The 17,339-nt window shown below is 39.1% G+C and overlaps 1 protein-coding gene across 1 annotated transcript in view; it reads right to left on the reverse strand.

Annotated features, from left to right (window-relative positions):
* Positions 1–317: 317 nt before the first annotated feature.
* Positions 318–17,339, reverse strand: part of GPR176 (G protein-coupled receptor 176) — a 44,358-nt gene continuing 27,336 nt past the window's right edge. The window contains exons 2-3 of the mRNA XM_063334020.1: positions 4,840–5,092; positions 318–3,177 (exon numbers count right to left, since the gene is read on the reverse strand). Of these exons, the coding sequence (XP_063190090.1) occupies positions 2,070–3,177; positions 4,840–5,092 (1,361 nt within the window). The 3' untranslated portion in view covers positions 318–2,069. The remainder of the gene's footprint in view (positions 3,178–4,839; positions 5,093–17,339) is intronic.

A 17,339-nucleotide genomic window follows, 5' to 3' on the forward strand; every position in this document is an offset into this window, starting at 1 on the left:
CATTTAAAAAAATATGTCTGCTATGATATTTCTCTACCTTTGCCACAGAAGGAACACCTTTTCCTGGACTATTTCTTCTGTCTGATTTCAGGGAGGCTATGTCTGCCTTCTCATCTCTGTATCTAAGCAGTAGGGCAGCTGGGGTTCCCACCACCCATCTGGACCCATTGAAGACTGCTCCTCACTCCCAAGCTGAGAAGTTCTTGAACTAGAAAGAAGTGAAAAGCGCTAAAAATAAAGAGGAAATTGAGAAAAACATCATTTACACAGTCATTTATAAACCTTTTTTAAATACATTTTTATTAAAACATTTGCTTTTAATGCCTTGTAGAAATCCACCACCTTGGAGCCATCAGAAGCTGCTGACTTTCTTCAAACATGTCAAAGGAAGAGCAGGAATATCTCCAAATCCTGCTTCAGCAGAATTTTTTCTCACTTTTAACATTAACTCGTTCGATTTAGTAAGTTACTGTGAACTTGGCAAGATTCTTCACCTTGTCCTTTTAAAAGTACGCTTTAAAGAAAACTACTTTCATAAACAGGCAGTAACTACAGATAAAGGTTCAGCATGCACCAAAGGGCTGAAGTACAGGAGAACCACAAGGAGAACACAGATGTTACCAGATTGTGCTTTTAAGAAACTACGCACAGAGACAACAGTGAATGCAGATAAGGAAGAAGGAAAGACTACTTGCAACTGAACAAGGATTAAAATGTCAGGGTTACAACAGTTTTCAGGTCATCTAACAGACTGATATACTTTAAAATTCACAGTCAGTATAAACGAGACAATACGTCTGTGATGATGCAGGGGGACAAGCTGCAGTACAGTGCCTGAACTCTCACAGAAAGGCTGGCGTGCTGATACCAGGGATGGCATGACTCTCATTCACTCAGGAATTAGGCACCAGATTTGAAAGTCTCATGTTCCTACACTGGGTGGTCTACTTTGTGAGACGAGTGGAGGAGGATGGTTGGTATCTATATCTGGTGAAGGCAGACGGAAAACCTCCCTAACTCTGACAACACTGAGCAACTGCATTAATAAGCTTTGCCTTTTGTGGTCTGTTATCAGCTTCCTCACTCAGCTGTTCAGTAGAAGGCTACCAACACTCTGGCCCATTTCTTTCATTTGCTAGCTTTCCCATTAGAAAACATCAGAGTGCACCAGCGGATGAGTTTACTTTAAGGTTGACCCCTTGGTTACTTACACAATACATACATTACACTGTTGGGACATTTGTATATGCCCTTTATCACAGGATCAAAGTGTTCTGTTTATGCCCTTGGCACATACATACTCGTTTACTGGAGTCAGGATTGGTCCTGCATGGCCTCTAATCCGTTTTTTACTTAAAACTACAAGAATACATGTTTGGTTTTTTTAAAAGGGTCTTTCTCAGGTTTGACACACATGATAATTGGGGTTTTGCTGAAGCTTTAAGCCAAAAAAATAGTGGCTTAGGTTTTAAAAAAGTTTAGATATTTGGCAGATACTTGGTAACTAATTTGTGCAAGAAGTCCAGCAAGTTTTATTTCTAACACTGATTTAAGAAATGGGCTTAGCAGAAAATAGATGTTCTTAATAGTCCATCTTATTTCATTAATGAAATGTGCAGAACCTTGCTGTGTCTATTTACAGGAGGTTAGGACTTCCCAAATTTTACATCTCTCCTCTGCTCCCTACAGCCTTTCCTATTAAGATACTTTGATACCCAGCCATTTTAATACCACATGAGGTTTCCCAGCAAACCGACTGCCATATTTCCATACTTCAGCCATGCAAAGTGTTCACAAAGCCATATGTACCTTTTGAAAGTTAATCAGGCAAGTATCATTGTAGGGATTTCACAGATAAAACTAAGAATCATCATCTTTTGATATATTATTTTCATGAAAACATATTAATAAGAAACACTTGTATATATGCTTCCCTTTTGTTTGTTTGTTTAAATTATATTTGGCACAAAAAAATCAGCCTGTAACAAATTTCAGCATAACAAAGATCCATGGGATCACACATATGATAGAAGGTGACCTTCCTCTGTCACTTAAAGCTCCTGCTCTTCCTAAGAATCCACCTTGGGAAAAATACTGACTTTATTGTTTCTGCTGATTTTTCTTTCTGCCTTACACTTAGGCTGTTTCGTCTGGATTAGCTCTTCAGGGGTATTCCCCAAAGGAGGCAGGAGCCGCTTCTTACTGTTTCGGTTTTCTGACAGCCACTGTGGAGGCAGCTCGAAGGGTCCAAAACCAAACTGCATGGAATACTTGTCATTTACCGTATCAGCTTCTGTGGGCACGGCTGGCGCCACCTGAGCTGCAGAGTCTGCAATTGTCGGTGGTATAAATTTGTGAACCAAAGTCTCTCCTACCTCTAAACTGGTGGTAGGAATGTCTTTCTGTTGAAAGTCACCAGACCCAATGGACTTGGTCTCATTCTCCTCATCTTCCATTGGCTTGAAGATTTGTTGTTGCCCGATATGAAACATCTCCAGAAGCTGGCTCCCCGAACGGACACTGGGCTCCAAATTAGCATCTGCAACACCACCTGAGCTGACAATGTTTCTCCTGCTATACCTTCGGTGCAGCTGTACTATTGTCCCCACTAAGCACTTCCGTACCGATTTGTTAACAGTTAGAAATAACAAAGGATTAGCCAGCAAAGAGACCTTGGGCAACCAAATGGCAGTGAGGAGCAAGAAGACCGAAATATCTGAAATATTGAGTATGGTGCGGTAAATCACCAAGGTCACATAGGGAACACTGCAGAAAATAAATATCATAACCATGGAAAGCAGCATGGCATGAAGCTCGGCTTCTCGCTGGGAGGCATAAGGGATAGAAATTGTATTCTGAGGGGTCCTTAAGGCAGCTATGATGACTTTTTTCTTCTGGCTGGCACTCAGTGCCCTGCGAATAAGAATCATAAAAAGAAACACTACAGCCACTGGTACAATCACAGTGGTGATGTTATAGATGATGACATATATCAGGTGGCCAAGGGAGTAACTCCAAGATTCAGAACAGGTGGACATGGCATAAATATCAGACACATTGGTTACAGCAAATACTGGAATGCTGGCCACTATTGCATGGGCCCAGATATAGATAACCAGGTCTCGGGATTTTGCATCAGATATTTTTCTTTCCAGAGGGTATAAAACAGAGTAGTACCTGTCAAAAAAAAAAAATAAAAATTACAATTGATACAATGCCAAGGGCGAAGTCTATAATGAGCACAGTGCTTATGAGAAGCCTCTCAGGATCTGTCTGAGCATAATGCTCCAAATCCCTAACTGGGTTGACAACTGACTACCTGCTTATGAGAGAAAAAAAAACCCAAAGGTCTACACCTTTGCAGGTCTGCCTGTAGAAAAAACCTGAATATTCAAACTTCAGGATCAGGTTATTGGTGGTGAACAACTCTTTTAATAATTGTGACTACATCACTTTGGCTGATTTGTATAAACATTATTTGGAGATTTCATCATTTAATTACTTGTAAACTGGACAGTATATTGCACATGGCACAAAATTCCAGAAAACATGATGGAGGCATAGATATGTCACATTGAAAGGCAAGACTCATAGTTAATTTGAAAAGCTGCTTTATGGTAGATTTTTTTTCTCTGGATATTTGGAAAAAGCTGCTGGTCACAAATTACATGTACCCATCTACTAGAAGTACAATGGGGTTTTGTTCTGCACAAGTTCTGGTTGGCAAGGCCCTGAGGAAAAGAGCAGTCAAACACTGACATTCTGTGTGCACTAAACAAAAAAGTGCATTTCTGACGTGCACTTCAAATATTTCAGGCACTAATTCATTGTTTGCTTACTACTGTGGACTTTGAAGCTCACTGAATTTTCATGGGAGACCTGTCCTTTTACACTTACCATTATGAGCAGTAATAGTTTGTGCTTTTTGTGAGGAAGATCGAAAGTTTTACCGGTGAACAGCAGATGACAGCTGTTCCACTGGCAACACTGGTGTGCATTACAGATAGTGATATTGCATTTATCAAGACATTAGCATTTAAGTAAGAGACATATCACTTCATTAGGTATACAGTTTGGTTTTGTACAGCTAACGTAATTTGTGGTGAGATATAATAACAGACTAACAATAATTTTATCTAACATGTATAAATTCCCTGTTTTAGTAATGTAAACTGTATTAAATCAGTATCTACCCTTCCTTAAAAATATCTAACTTGAAGTCACTGTCAAGATGACAGAGCTGTGCATGTAGGTGGGATCAGTGACTGCTGGTAATAATAATGAGCAAAATGAATGGAATCCAAAAACTTAGACAGTCCAAAGGGCCACTTCTGTTTTAGACTGATCTTCTACATACAAAAACCTCTCTGAATGAATTTGGGTTGTATTCATATTGTTTGGTTGTTGTTTTTTTTAAACAAATCTGCATTTTAAATTTGAAATTGATGGACAATCTGCCTAAGGCATTGGTAAATTCTTCTAACAGGCAATGGCTTTCAGCTTCCACAGTTAAAAATGTGCACCTTATCTATAGTCTGAAATTGTCTGCTTTCAAGTTCCAAGAATCATTAACAGGAAGAAAGAAAGGATAAAAACTTCTCTGAAGACAAATCTATAGACTCAAAGTCCTTTATACCCAGAGATATCAGAGTAAACTGAAAAGTAAAGGTTTTCAATGTTACAGAGAAGAATATTTATCCCAATACATTCTAGAAAGAAGCTGTACGCTGTGAGCAAACCACCAGAACAAGAGTGAGAACAATACAAAAGGAAGAAAAGGGTTTCAAAGGGAGAAAGAAGATAGAAAGATCAAGGATCCTGGCAAGTTTGCTCTCTTACCTGTCGAGGGCAATGGCTGGAAAACTAAGGATGGTCACTGAGCAGAAGACTTTGTGCAGAAACTTGGCAATTCTGCAGAAAAGCATTGTATAGATCCACCAGCAGCAGTGCGGACTGGCACTAAGAGCAATGTCAAAAGGCACACAGACTAGGCTGGCACAGATCCCCGAGCAGGCCAAATTCTTAATGAATCGGTTTGTTACAGATTTAAGTACCGATGTTCTGCAAGTTGACCACAGCACCATGATGTTACCTGCAAGTAGAGACAGGAAGGATAAACAAAGAAAAGAAAAAAAATAAACAACAAAACCAAACCAAACCAAACCCAAAGAAACAGAAAAACACCCCTAAAACCCAACAACAACAATTTTAACAGATTTTAATGTTCCCTGGTACTGCAGATAAGAATACTTGTTTGGAGTCTGCCAGGAGTTACTGATCTGAATCAACACACTGCTCAAACTAAAAAGTCTGTAATGGCCAGTAGCTTTATCAATCAGATGACTGAAAACAATTACGCCCCAGCTATCTCCTCCCAGCTTCTGGTAATGAATGAATGAGGGGATTTCAGAGGCAAATGCCTAAGTAGGATAGCCAAACCATGTTTTTAGATGCTTATCTTGACTCCTGCATTAAATTAACCATCCCGAGTATTCAAATATAGAAAATTCCTAAAGTGCTCATATTTTAATAACTAGTGCATAATTATTTTTAAAGATAAAAGTACACTGTAAGTAAGTATAAATGTAATTAAAATACAAATATATGGGTTTAATCTGCTTGTCTCTGTGTGGAAGTGGATTACAGCAGTTTGCTTTTCTTTCTACTGGCCATTTCAACTGCACAGACAGGCCTGTGTGAAGCCACATCCAGAAGAAACTTGTCTTTTTTCTTTCTTATTTCCCCCCAAATGATTCTAGATATACATAATAACATGTAATTAAACAAAGGGTCAGGCAAAAAAAAAAAAAAAAGACTCAAGGCACATAACTTACATAGCTTCACAAAAGTACACACAGAATGCAACCCACTGTTTCGGATATTCAAGCCCTATACATTTGTTTCAAATAGGGTGAATGCATGGCAGTGAAGCAGAAGTACAGAGAGAAACCAGCATTAGCTAATACAATATTTTCCCTTATCATTGTATTTTATTCTGTCCAGTTCTCAGACAGAAATATCATATCATAGAAACAAATTTTCCATCGCAGATTTCCCTATATTTCTAACTAACACAGCAAGAGCGCAAGAGTCAATGAAGCAATCATTGCATGCAGCTCTGGGCCCCTTCTAATGCATACCAAGAAGCCAGAAAACTCACTCTCAGAATATAGGATTTTATCTCTCCTTTTAAAACCTGTCTTTAGCAAGATGTGTGCTATTTTTTTAATAAATAATAAAAAAAAAAGAGTACTACCAGGAAAAATAAGGCTTAATAGAAATGTGCAAAAATGAAGATGAATTTAATATTGAAGTCTTACCTTGAATGTCATAAGCCACCTAAAATTCTCAAAGCTTTTGCCACTTCCAATTAATACAAGTTAAAGATAACGCCATAGGTGAAAGAAATGCAGACACACACTACATGACCACAGAAATGCTTACTTGCCAAAAGTACATTTTACGCGCACAAAAGCCTCCCAAAGACAGGTCAGCCCACCACGGCTGTACTTAGACGTCTGTACTTAACCACTTGCTGCAAACTGCCTGGAGGGCACTAAGCTCCACGGACCCGACGTACATGGAACTACACCACACATTGTCTCAGCAATAGCTTTCTTGGTCTGCCTTGGTCTGCTCAGGCTGAGAAGTCCCTTTCCCCTGTGTCTATATGGGCAGAGGGGAATGATCTGAAGGAGGGAGAGGGCACTGAGGAGCAGACAGGTCAGGCTTCCCTGCTCCCTGTCCTCTTGGCACTGGCTTTACCCTCCCAGGCGGGTGACACCCAACAGGCAGCAAACTCTTAGGCTGATCAAACACTGTGGCAGACACTTTCTGTGGTCCCCAAGCAGATGGAGATGTACTAGTGCAGAGGTAAGGAGGCAGAAGGACCTCTGCTAGCACAGCTGAGCGGGGCGCACACATTCTACACCAGGTAACCTGGTCCTGGCTTTCCACCCCTGCCTGCACGGACACCATTTAGGCTCAGGCTCCAGCACCTAATGCTTGGAACATTTCAGTGCCATCTTCAGACAGTCCAGCTGAAGACTCACCAGCAGCAACAGGAAATACAAACTTTCAAACTGGAAGGCAGCAGATGAATGTGCAAGGTGACCAGAACAAGTTAGAAGCACACATTTTTAAAGATACATGCAGATCATAGATTTCTAAGTAAGCTGTCCAATTCACACTGAAAGGTGCCTAATGTGTCAGCTAAGTGTTTGTCACACAAACATCATAAAAACAGCACAAAAACACACAAAGTTTTCTGAAGGGTTTCACAAGCCTTCCTTGTAAACATAGAAAACATCAGAGTTATTTTCAGAAAGCATTCACCCTGTTATGAAATGATCTGACAAAAAAATGAAAGCAAACATACTTTATACAACTCCCCCTAGTAATTCTTCACAATGGTTTTAATGGAGAAAAATCTCTAGTGCTAGAGCCCGTATCTCTTGATCATACTATCCCCTAGCTAATCAATTCTAATGTAGATTATTAAATACCTCTCTTTCCGTACGACACTAAGCAATAGAGAGTCATTCAATCATCTTACCGGACAGCAAATCCAAGACAAAAATAAAATATAATAGCTCAGTGCATGAGACTGATTAAACTATGTTCAAATTTTCATACTGAAGAAATACTGCAATAATTTTTCGTTATCCAGTTCACTGTGCACTACACAAAAATTGTCCTGAATGACAGGTACTAGTGAGTTAGTAAAATTCCCAGCATTGGCCAAATTACGCAGCTGTTCTCAGTGCATAGCTCACGTGTCTGCTAGTTGTTTTGCACCAGCAGTAACTACATGGTAAAGGCCAGTATCATCTTAATGAAATCCGATTCTCCTTTATTTTATTTCTCCCGGAGACATACCGTGCAATATCACCAGATCAAACAAAGCATCGCTACCAGCATAAAAATACTGCCTGACGAGACAACTTTTACTCTGCTGCAGCTGGACAGCATGTAAAGGAGACTTTAGCTTTCTACCTCCAAGAAAAGTCAAGTTGTTCTTACTCTATCAAAACCACATGTTGTTGATACTGTATATTGTTGGCACTTACCAGAAGTTCTTTTGAGTTGAAGTGTAATTGATTTATAAGGCAGTCAGATTTATTAGTGTTTTTGTAGGGTACCTACAAATACACATAATAAGAGAAAACATCATCTTAAGCTGCTGATTGAGATATGAAAAAGCATCTGCAGTGCCCCACACCTCTCTCTGCTGACACTACCATTTTTTGGCTTGATTTTTCCCCTGCCCAATAAAAAACATCCCAAGCTTTTACTTGCTAAGTAGAGTTTTCCTATAGTTGCCCCCATGAAATGCCAGCAAGATCATATTTTGTTCATATGGCCAATGTGTATACCAAGTGGCAAGTACCCAGAAATACCAAAGTCAAGTTTAGCTCCTTGACAAAACAGTGCACTGTTTCAATAGAAGCATACAGTATTAACTTTAAATTCTACCCCATAGATGTACTAGTTAGGTCTGCAGAGCTTGAATGTCATTTAGAATTTAATTTTCTACATAATGCGTCATGTGTCTTACGCAAATTCCTTTTTGGTAGCTGACAAAATATTGAGTTACACATTTACTATCTGTTGTGTTTTAAAGAATGGTATCATCATCTGGTTTTGGCAGGTGCTTTGGGCTTGACAGTATATTCCACAGACAGTATTCAATCAGTTGTATTCAAAGCTTCCTAAGTTGCTAGGAGATACTCAAGTCAATCAAACCGTTTGCATTCAAAAATATCTCTAACTCACCAGTTCTTAAAGATGCACTTCTCATATAGTTATAATTATTACAATGCCCTGGAGTAGGGGAGAAGCTGTTTTTTTGGTTTGGGGTTTTTTTGTTTTGTTTTTTTTTTCTTGTTTGGTTGGTTTTTTTAAAGTGTTCATCTAGCTTGAACTGCATTGATTTTATAACCTTACTTCCAAAGCAAATTTCACCTCCATTAGAATGAATATAAATGAAGAATGGAAAAATACAATAAATCAGAGGGATTTTCATTAGTACTTCAGAAGCTGTTAGAGAACTCCTGAGCTATTCTTCAGGGTCCTACAGAGGAGTTTCATTCAAGACTCCAGATTCTCAACTGGTTAATTACTTCTACAAATTATGTCATATTGTAATTTACACATCAGAGTCACAAGGAAATGAAATTAGCTCCGGTCCTGACTGATCCTAAATGGAAGTGGAAAGAAAAAAGCATAAAAAAATATTGGTTCTAAGATGAGGAAGAACTCTTTAGACAGACAAAATAAAGTCAGAGCCTCAAAGGGGAAAAAAGGATAATCAGACAGAAGTGTCCACTTGGGACACTGGAAAATTATTGAGTGAATATCCCTCAGGAAATATTCTTTTTCCACTTGCAACTATGGGTAACTTGTACACCAGTAAGCTGCTCTGATGAACCAGATCAGCTTCAGGATAGACTGGTAGATCTTTCTGCTGATGCCTTCAAACCAAGTCTTTCCCTTCATGCATCTCAAAGTCACCCACTCAGAGAAAAAATTACACCAGAAACCTTGCACGGCATTAAACATTTAGAAGCTTCAGAACAAAACTGCATGCATTTCCCATTTCATCGCTCCTCACCTTTCCCCAGCAACTCCTTTTCATGGAAGAGGATAACAACGTTCCAGGCAACAAGGTAATTCAACAAGTATTAGCAATTGCGCTCTGAATCTTTTCGTAGTGTCTAGAGGTACTTTCCTGTTCTGTATGTATTTGTCATTCACTGCTGAACCCGTGAAAGGAACTACTCAAACACCAGTATTCTCCCTGGCTTACAACTGTACAGGGCTGTTGCACATCCTCACGGTGGGCAAAGCTGTCATTTTCTACCATGGCTTAGTTTTGAGGATGTTTCTGCTGGATAACTGGTCTAGGGCTACATAAGCTTGCATTCAAACTTCCTAAATTACATGGAATTGTACTGGTTAGCTGGGAGGCATTCAGGGAAAGTTAGAGTGAACAAGCAGCTGGAAAACATGGCAACTTGCTGTTTCCTGTAAGTCAATGCTGCTTGGGACATGAGTGTCACTTAGAAACGATCACATGTGACAAAGCATATCCCACACCGGTTGCACAGAACTCCACCACTAAAAGAAAAAGATTAAGTGATTTTCATTTGAAAAGGAAAAACCTATCTTTGGTCTTCTGAGAGAACAAGCTGTGTCTAAATAAAACCCTCACTACACCTGACATTAGTTGACAACCTTGTCAGTACACAGACTGAATGAGCAGGAGGCAAGTATCCAGCTTGTCTGTGCCTTTGAAAATTTCTCCAAGTAAAAAAAGAGGAATAGGAAATACTAAAGGTAACCCTTGCATGAGAAACAGCTCTTTTCACATTAGAAATAAACACATGTACAAAGCCTGCCAAACAAGGTCAATCAGGCTTCGTTTTATCCCCATATTATCATAAGTATCAACATTCAATAAAATCTCCATGCACTGTTTACCAATCCCACTGTATTCAGATTGGAAGGATGATTGTTTCCAGTCATCCCCTACATTTTTTTTTCCAATTGAGAAATATCACAGATAAGCAGCCACGCAGTACATGAAGTTGCACAGAAGTACACTGAGAAAGTAAATACAAGACTGGCCCAACACAACATGCTGCCCAGGCAATGTCCTTTAAGCCTTTGTAGTGTTTCATGTTCACTGCATCTGCAAGGATTAACGTTCTCTGAGCATGGAATGTTCTCAGAGTGCATTAATCTGATTCAAAGCAGCAAAAAAATATTTTTGCTCCTCTTCCAAGTTGTACCCTCCTTGGATTTTACTGCCAGACACAGTGTTTGACAGAGGCATCAACAGCTGAGACAGTTTTGAAATAATAGCTCTTAGCAATAATTCAAATAACGTGAAAGATTCTTAATAATACCTTTAACAAGTAGAAGGACCATCCCCATGGAAACCAGAGACTGTAATCTAAAACAAATGCATTTGCCATGCAGTCATTCAAAGAAAAGAAGAACAAATATTGCTCTTCGTTGATTAATGCATGGAAGCCGATCCATTAGCTGGGTATGACATTCATCTTACATTTTTGTTAATGTTAATCAGCACGTAATTGAATCAAAACAAAGTCCACACTCTAGCAAAATCCTCCTCCTCACAGCTTGCCTCCCTCTGCTTGCTCATTTCCCTCCCATCCAGAGCGGGGCTCTCAGGATCCAGCCATCCTTCCCAGCAGAGCCTCTGCCTACCGGACCCGTGCTCGGAGCAGCATTACAGGGAAGGTGCTGGCAGCCCTCTTTATTTAAAACAAACAAACAAACAAACAAACCACGAAGCAACAAAAAATATTAGAAACTGGGGTTTAGCCATTAAAATCTTCCATTAAAAGCAATTAACTGAAAAAGTCACAGGTTCTGTCAATGTGAAGAATGGGAAAACTCCTCTTGTTGAAACACCAGGATAACCACATTCCCAACCCCAAACTCTCTCTTTTTAAATATTTTCTGAGGTATTTTGAGGAAGGTGTTTTCTGCAGAACTTATTTTGTTAAAAGACAAACCTCACTCAAAAGGCAGCTCACTGGAAACATTTTTGGCAACCCATGACAGGTAGCTATCAAATACCCTTCTTATGTTAAAATGTCCGTTATTTACTTATTCATGTCCAGAGGGAACAGGGATGTGTCAGGATACATGTTGGCTTACATCACTTGAAGAAATGTGTAACTTTATCAAGGAATCACAGGCTGAAAGGAATCTCTGGACATCATCTGAACCAAACCCCTGCTCAAGCAGGGCCAAATTCTTGTAATTCTTTAATTCTTGTATATTTTAGTTTTAAAAAGTATAGTCATCAGACTGACAGAATTGCCTTTATAGATGATAGAAAAACTAAAAACAAAAAGTAAACTTCCTGAAACCAAATCCAGCCTTTTTTTAACATTCTAGCTATCAACTTCAAAATTCAGTGATAAAATAACAATTGCACTCCACTTAAAAGGAGTGGGCATTAACTTTAACTTAATTTGTTGGTTTAACATATTTCTTTCATTTTCAGTTTGTGCACATATGCAACCAAATGTTTTATATCCGAGATGAAGTGTCTGCTGCAAGAGAACTACCCTGGAACAAGGTCTGCTGTATATCGAAACGTTTTTTTCCTTCATAAAACAGGTGATCTCCTTAATTTTAAGATAATGTTTCTCACTCCTATTCTTAGTATTCTCATTCACATGTTCCCACTTACATCATCACTATTGGTTTAGAAGAATCATTATGTGAGAGATTTATCAGTGTGTAGCTCTGGTCACCAAACTCCGCTCAACTGAACTACATCAAGCACAAATTTGCCCAGTACAGAGTAGTTGCCTGCTGAGCGCTTCAGCACAGATGTAATTTATACATATTCCTTTCATATAAATTAAAGGAAGCCCTTTCATTAGAGTTTGATAATTGCCTACATGGTTTCTGTTCCCCAAAAAGTGTATATTTACAAGGTAGAAAAGATTTTAGGGAAAGAGCTAGTTCATAGCAGCTTAGCCCCGGAAAGCGAACGTAAGATTTCCTTGCAGGAACAGGTAAGTCCCTGACTTCTGTTGCGGTGTTGCCTAGGGCTAGTTCAAGGCCAATACCTGCCTACACAATCCACTGACAGCACCTGCTGTGACTTCCTGTGAAGATGGAGTAAAGTTAGAAAACATATATGAAGAAATTTAAAGTTGTTCTTACAGCAAACATAACTTGTGAGATACGATAATATTTGTAATGTCAAAATCGCTATGGGGAATGATCGTTAACGTAATTCCATTTTTGACATTTTTTACTGTTGTCCTTGGTATTTTATAAATTTATTGCCTGTAGGCAGATTCTAAAGTAACTGCATCGTGCTGAAGGTCTTGGATACCCCACTTGTATTTCTTTCAGACATATCTATCTGAAGGGAGATAATAAAGTGCTGCACCAATAATTCTCCAGTTCTTCACACCCATTGACAGTTTTTCCTACCTCACTTTTTCTACTTATTGCCCTGTTTAATGGACAGAATTTCGAGGTAGGAACAACCATTTTCTCCCTTTCGATAAACTACAGTCCTTCAACAGCCACTGCGATCATTTCAGCCAATCAAGGAAATAACCATACCCGCTTATTTTTCTGAAGTACACTTGAGTCGTCTGAATTCCTTGCCTCTATTTTAAAACCAATGTCCCCGAAGAACCCGAAGATCTTCAAGCTCCTGGGAAGGAAAAAAGTTTAAAGAACATTGTGTCTGCAACTTCAGGACCTTGGATTGGTCCCACGTCAGGAAAGTATGACAAATGTGTAGCATTGCCTTTGAAACCTAAGCTAGGAAATTAAAAACCTGAAAATGAATGTCCAGATTTACTGCTGTAATCATAACAGGAATATAAATCTTTTCAAAGTTATTAACTTTTTGAATCACAGTGCCTAAGGGACCAGCTTGTTTTACTTATTGCAAAAATAGAACCAAAATTTTTTAAACCCAAGGACTTTAAATGACCCCCATGTGAATCCTCCATGACATGGGGACCAATGTTTTTACCTTTACTATAGACAAAGAAAATAGAAATAAAGGAAATAGATATAGAAGACGTAAAAATAATGAATGTCCACAACATCATTAAATCATTAGCAGAAGTACTGTATCCTACATCTCCTTTGCCAACCAAGTGTCACATCTAGAGGACCATCTGGCCTTTCTTACACCAAGCTTTGGGCCAGTCGCCCTCAGAGAGCAAAAATCTGATGTTGTTACTGAAACACTACAAGGCCAGGGATGCAAGTGAAGCAGGTAATTTTTCTGAAGAGCCAATCTCTGTTGTTCATCATCCTTGTTACAAGAGGAATAGCATCTGTCCCTTTGTTTTACAAAGAACACAGAAATGGGCCATTTTGAACCTGTGTGCCATGAAACAACTGAGGGTATGCAACAGTAGCACTTCTTATGCAAGGTGATGTCAAGCAACACAGCAATTTACTTGAGCTCCCATGACCACTGCGCTGAATAATTGTAAATAGCAGTCTTAACACAGGGAGCAAGTACATTTAAGATTTGTTTTTAAATAACAGTGCTATCTGCCAGTACTTCTTTGTTTGTAGAGAGCCTGTAGCCACTTCTGCTGGTAGCCTCGCTATGTATGTCCATGCCTCTTCAGATGCTCCTTTTTTGTCTGACTTCACCCACATGCAGGCACGCTGGTGCTGTTAAGGAGATGTGGTCACTAAAATGTGACTTTTCACATCACAGATGCGGCTCAACTTTGCTTCATTTACAAGGCCAGCCCCAGTCCCTACTAGGTTCTTCCAGGAGAAACTTGAAGGACCCCTGTCCTCTCTGCATGACATGCCAAGGTGAGATCCAGGAGGAGACTGACAGTTTTGCACCTGTGAGGCTGTGGAGAAACGTAATGTGTTTTAGAGAAACTCCAGCATTTGTCCTGGGCTGTAAGCTGCTCCAGCATCCACAGCAGACTGAAACAACTTTCTACCCTCCACTCTGGACCTGATGACCTCCTGTGCTTTGCACAGTCTTACCCACTCCTGCCTTCACCCTCACATCCGTACTAAATGCTACCAGAGTAGAATGCAAGGCGGATGTGGTCCAACAGCATTGTGCTTATGCAAACTTATTTTTTCTGTATCTAATACTTTTCCAGTTCACTCAAGATATTAAGACAAAACTTACAAAAGAAATTAGTTGCTGTGCCACATTGTAGTATAGCGGATACGTGAGATCTATACTGTCTAACAGTATACAACCAACTGGACAACTGACTAAATTACTGGTTAGCTGATTTTCCCTGGCTTATTTATTGAGGAAAAAAACAGAAATACACATAATTTAAAATGAATGATACTTAACAGAGGAGCACAATTTAAAAAGCCTGTGGTAATTACTAGTAGTTGGAAGACCGACTTTGTATTGTCCTTGGTAATTGAGGCTATCTTGCACTCTTGATTAAAAAATATAATTCCTACCCATTAGCATCAATTTTCATCCTCTGTTGCAGCTGAAATTACAGAGTTTGTAGCTGAAAGACACCATAGTAACAGCTATCTCATGGAGCAGAAATTATTTTCTGGCCTACCCCCTAGTCTTGTGACCTTTTTGTCTGCTTTATACAACTAAGAAAGATCTGATGTCATTTCTAGATCAGTTTGACTGTGCCTCCCTTTCTCCAAAGTGCCAGGTTATCAGAAACATAATTTTATTCTTTATATAGTTTTGCCATGCAGCCATTCACCATGTCACCAGCTGGGCACATTTGCTCTTGATTCTTTATACACAGATGTCTTCAGACAGAAATTACATATGCTTAATACGTCCTGCACAATAGGATTAATTTATGTTATATTTAGACACAAGGTTTTTTTCCTCCCTCCACAGCTGACTCTGTAGTGAATGGTTCTCTCCACTCCTTCCAGCCCTGCAAATGGATTCAAACAATACTCACTAGGAAGAAGAAAGTAGAGCTGGAGGCTCTGACACACATCTGAAACACCATGAGTTATAAACTCAAAAAATCAGTATGACTGTAAATCAAATACGATTTAAAAAAAAAAAACCCACATGGAAAAATATTCTGTCAAGTTACCAGAGTGAAGCATTTCACTGAAGAAAAATGAATTTACAGAGGCAAATCAGATTTATTCCAACTCGCCAAAGGGAAGAGATGTGTTCCCATGGGATCCCTCGGGGCAGACAAGGTCTTCTCTGTCAAGATCACAGTGACTTTTCTGGCCTGACTGAATGCAAACAGTGGAGTTTTGGTTTGCGGTTTTTTTCCTTAAAACATACAGAGCCCTGAAGTAAAATTTGAGATTTTGTTGATCAAGCATTTCACTTACAAAAACTATGCTTGATTGAGACGCTCCACAAATTTCCTCTCTCTCATTTTTCTACAGTCCCTCATCTATAACAGAACTCCACTGTAGGACTTCCACAGTGTCCACTCTCCATTCTGCTTTCTTTTACTCCTTTAAGAACTGAGTTCCTTTTTCTTTGCTCAGAATCTTCCCAGCAAGAGACACTGTTGTTCCCAGCTCCATTCTCTGCAAGGCAGCACTACTGAACCCAGAATAGCATTGGGCTTAGTGAAATGGGCCACAATCATTCGTCCTTCAAATGCCTTCACAGAAAACACAATTAAAAATTAATATTATTGCTTACCACTTCCCTGTTATTAAAATAAGGAAGAAATTCAGCTTGATACACGTTTTGTAACTCCTCAGCAAGGCCAAAGGGTTGTAAATCATCTAATCAGGACTGATAACTGAAAATCCAGAGACATGCAAGTGCCCAGGATTGACTGAAATAAAGGGAACCAGATCCATTACACAAACTGAAATTTTTCTTGACTTCAAGAATAAGAAAAGTTTTAAAAATTCTAGGTCTGGACACCCTCTAGCAACAAAATAGTTCTGAGGGTAAGATAACCTGTAAAACTGTGTAACACTCACCCCAAAGACTAAGGAGTGGAAAGAATTTTTAAGTTTTATTTTAACCTTCCAAGAATCCAGGTGACTGCCCTACTGGAAAAGGAAGATAATATGGCCATTTTTACGGTAAGTCTCCTTTTCTTCCCTAGTATTAGAAACACAATTAGCCATCCATATATGGATTTCATAAGCTGCTGGGCCAAGCAGAAGATACTCTACACTAAAACCTGCCATAACACTGCCAAAATTTTGCCGTATGTTTCCTTGCACTAGCATAGGCTTATGACCTAGCATGGGCTGATGACACAAACTCCCTCATCAATCATCTATACACAGTATAAAATTTTAAACTTTTCTTTTGCTGATAGATGCAGCTGAAGAGAATCTTTTTGACGATATATGGAATTTTAGGTCTATTCGCATATTAAAATCAAACTGATTTCAATATGATTTTTCAATATGAAAAAAAATTGATTCAAAGCTGGAACAACGTGACCTAAAATTAGTTCCTAGTTTTATTTCTGAAACTAAAAAATTATTTCATTGTCTTGCTACATATATAGAACCTGGTAAGGTCTACCATGTATTAGCCATATGCATGTAAACGTTAAGTGAACCTAAGACACATGTATACGACTATGCACACAACCAACCCTACATAAGAGAGCAGCCACCATCAGAACGGAGAGAGAAGAACCATATATGCATATCCTGCCTCTTCCACCAAAGAGGACTGCACACAGGCAGTGACTTGTTTGACGGGGCCAATCAGGGTGGGTGTATCAAATCACAGCTAGCTTGCTGTGTTTTCCTATACACATATACAAATACATGCTCATTAGCAAAGCTTTCCAGGGTTCTTGCATCTGTTATCTGCATTCATGTGTAAAACAACA

Source organism: Chroicocephalus ridibundus, chromosome 4 (genome assembly GCF_963924245.1).
Source record: "Chroicocephalus ridibundus chromosome 4, bChrRid1.1, whole genome shotgun sequence".
NCBI lineage: Eukaryota > Metazoa > Chordata > Aves > Charadriiformes > Laridae > Chroicocephalus > Chroicocephalus ridibundus.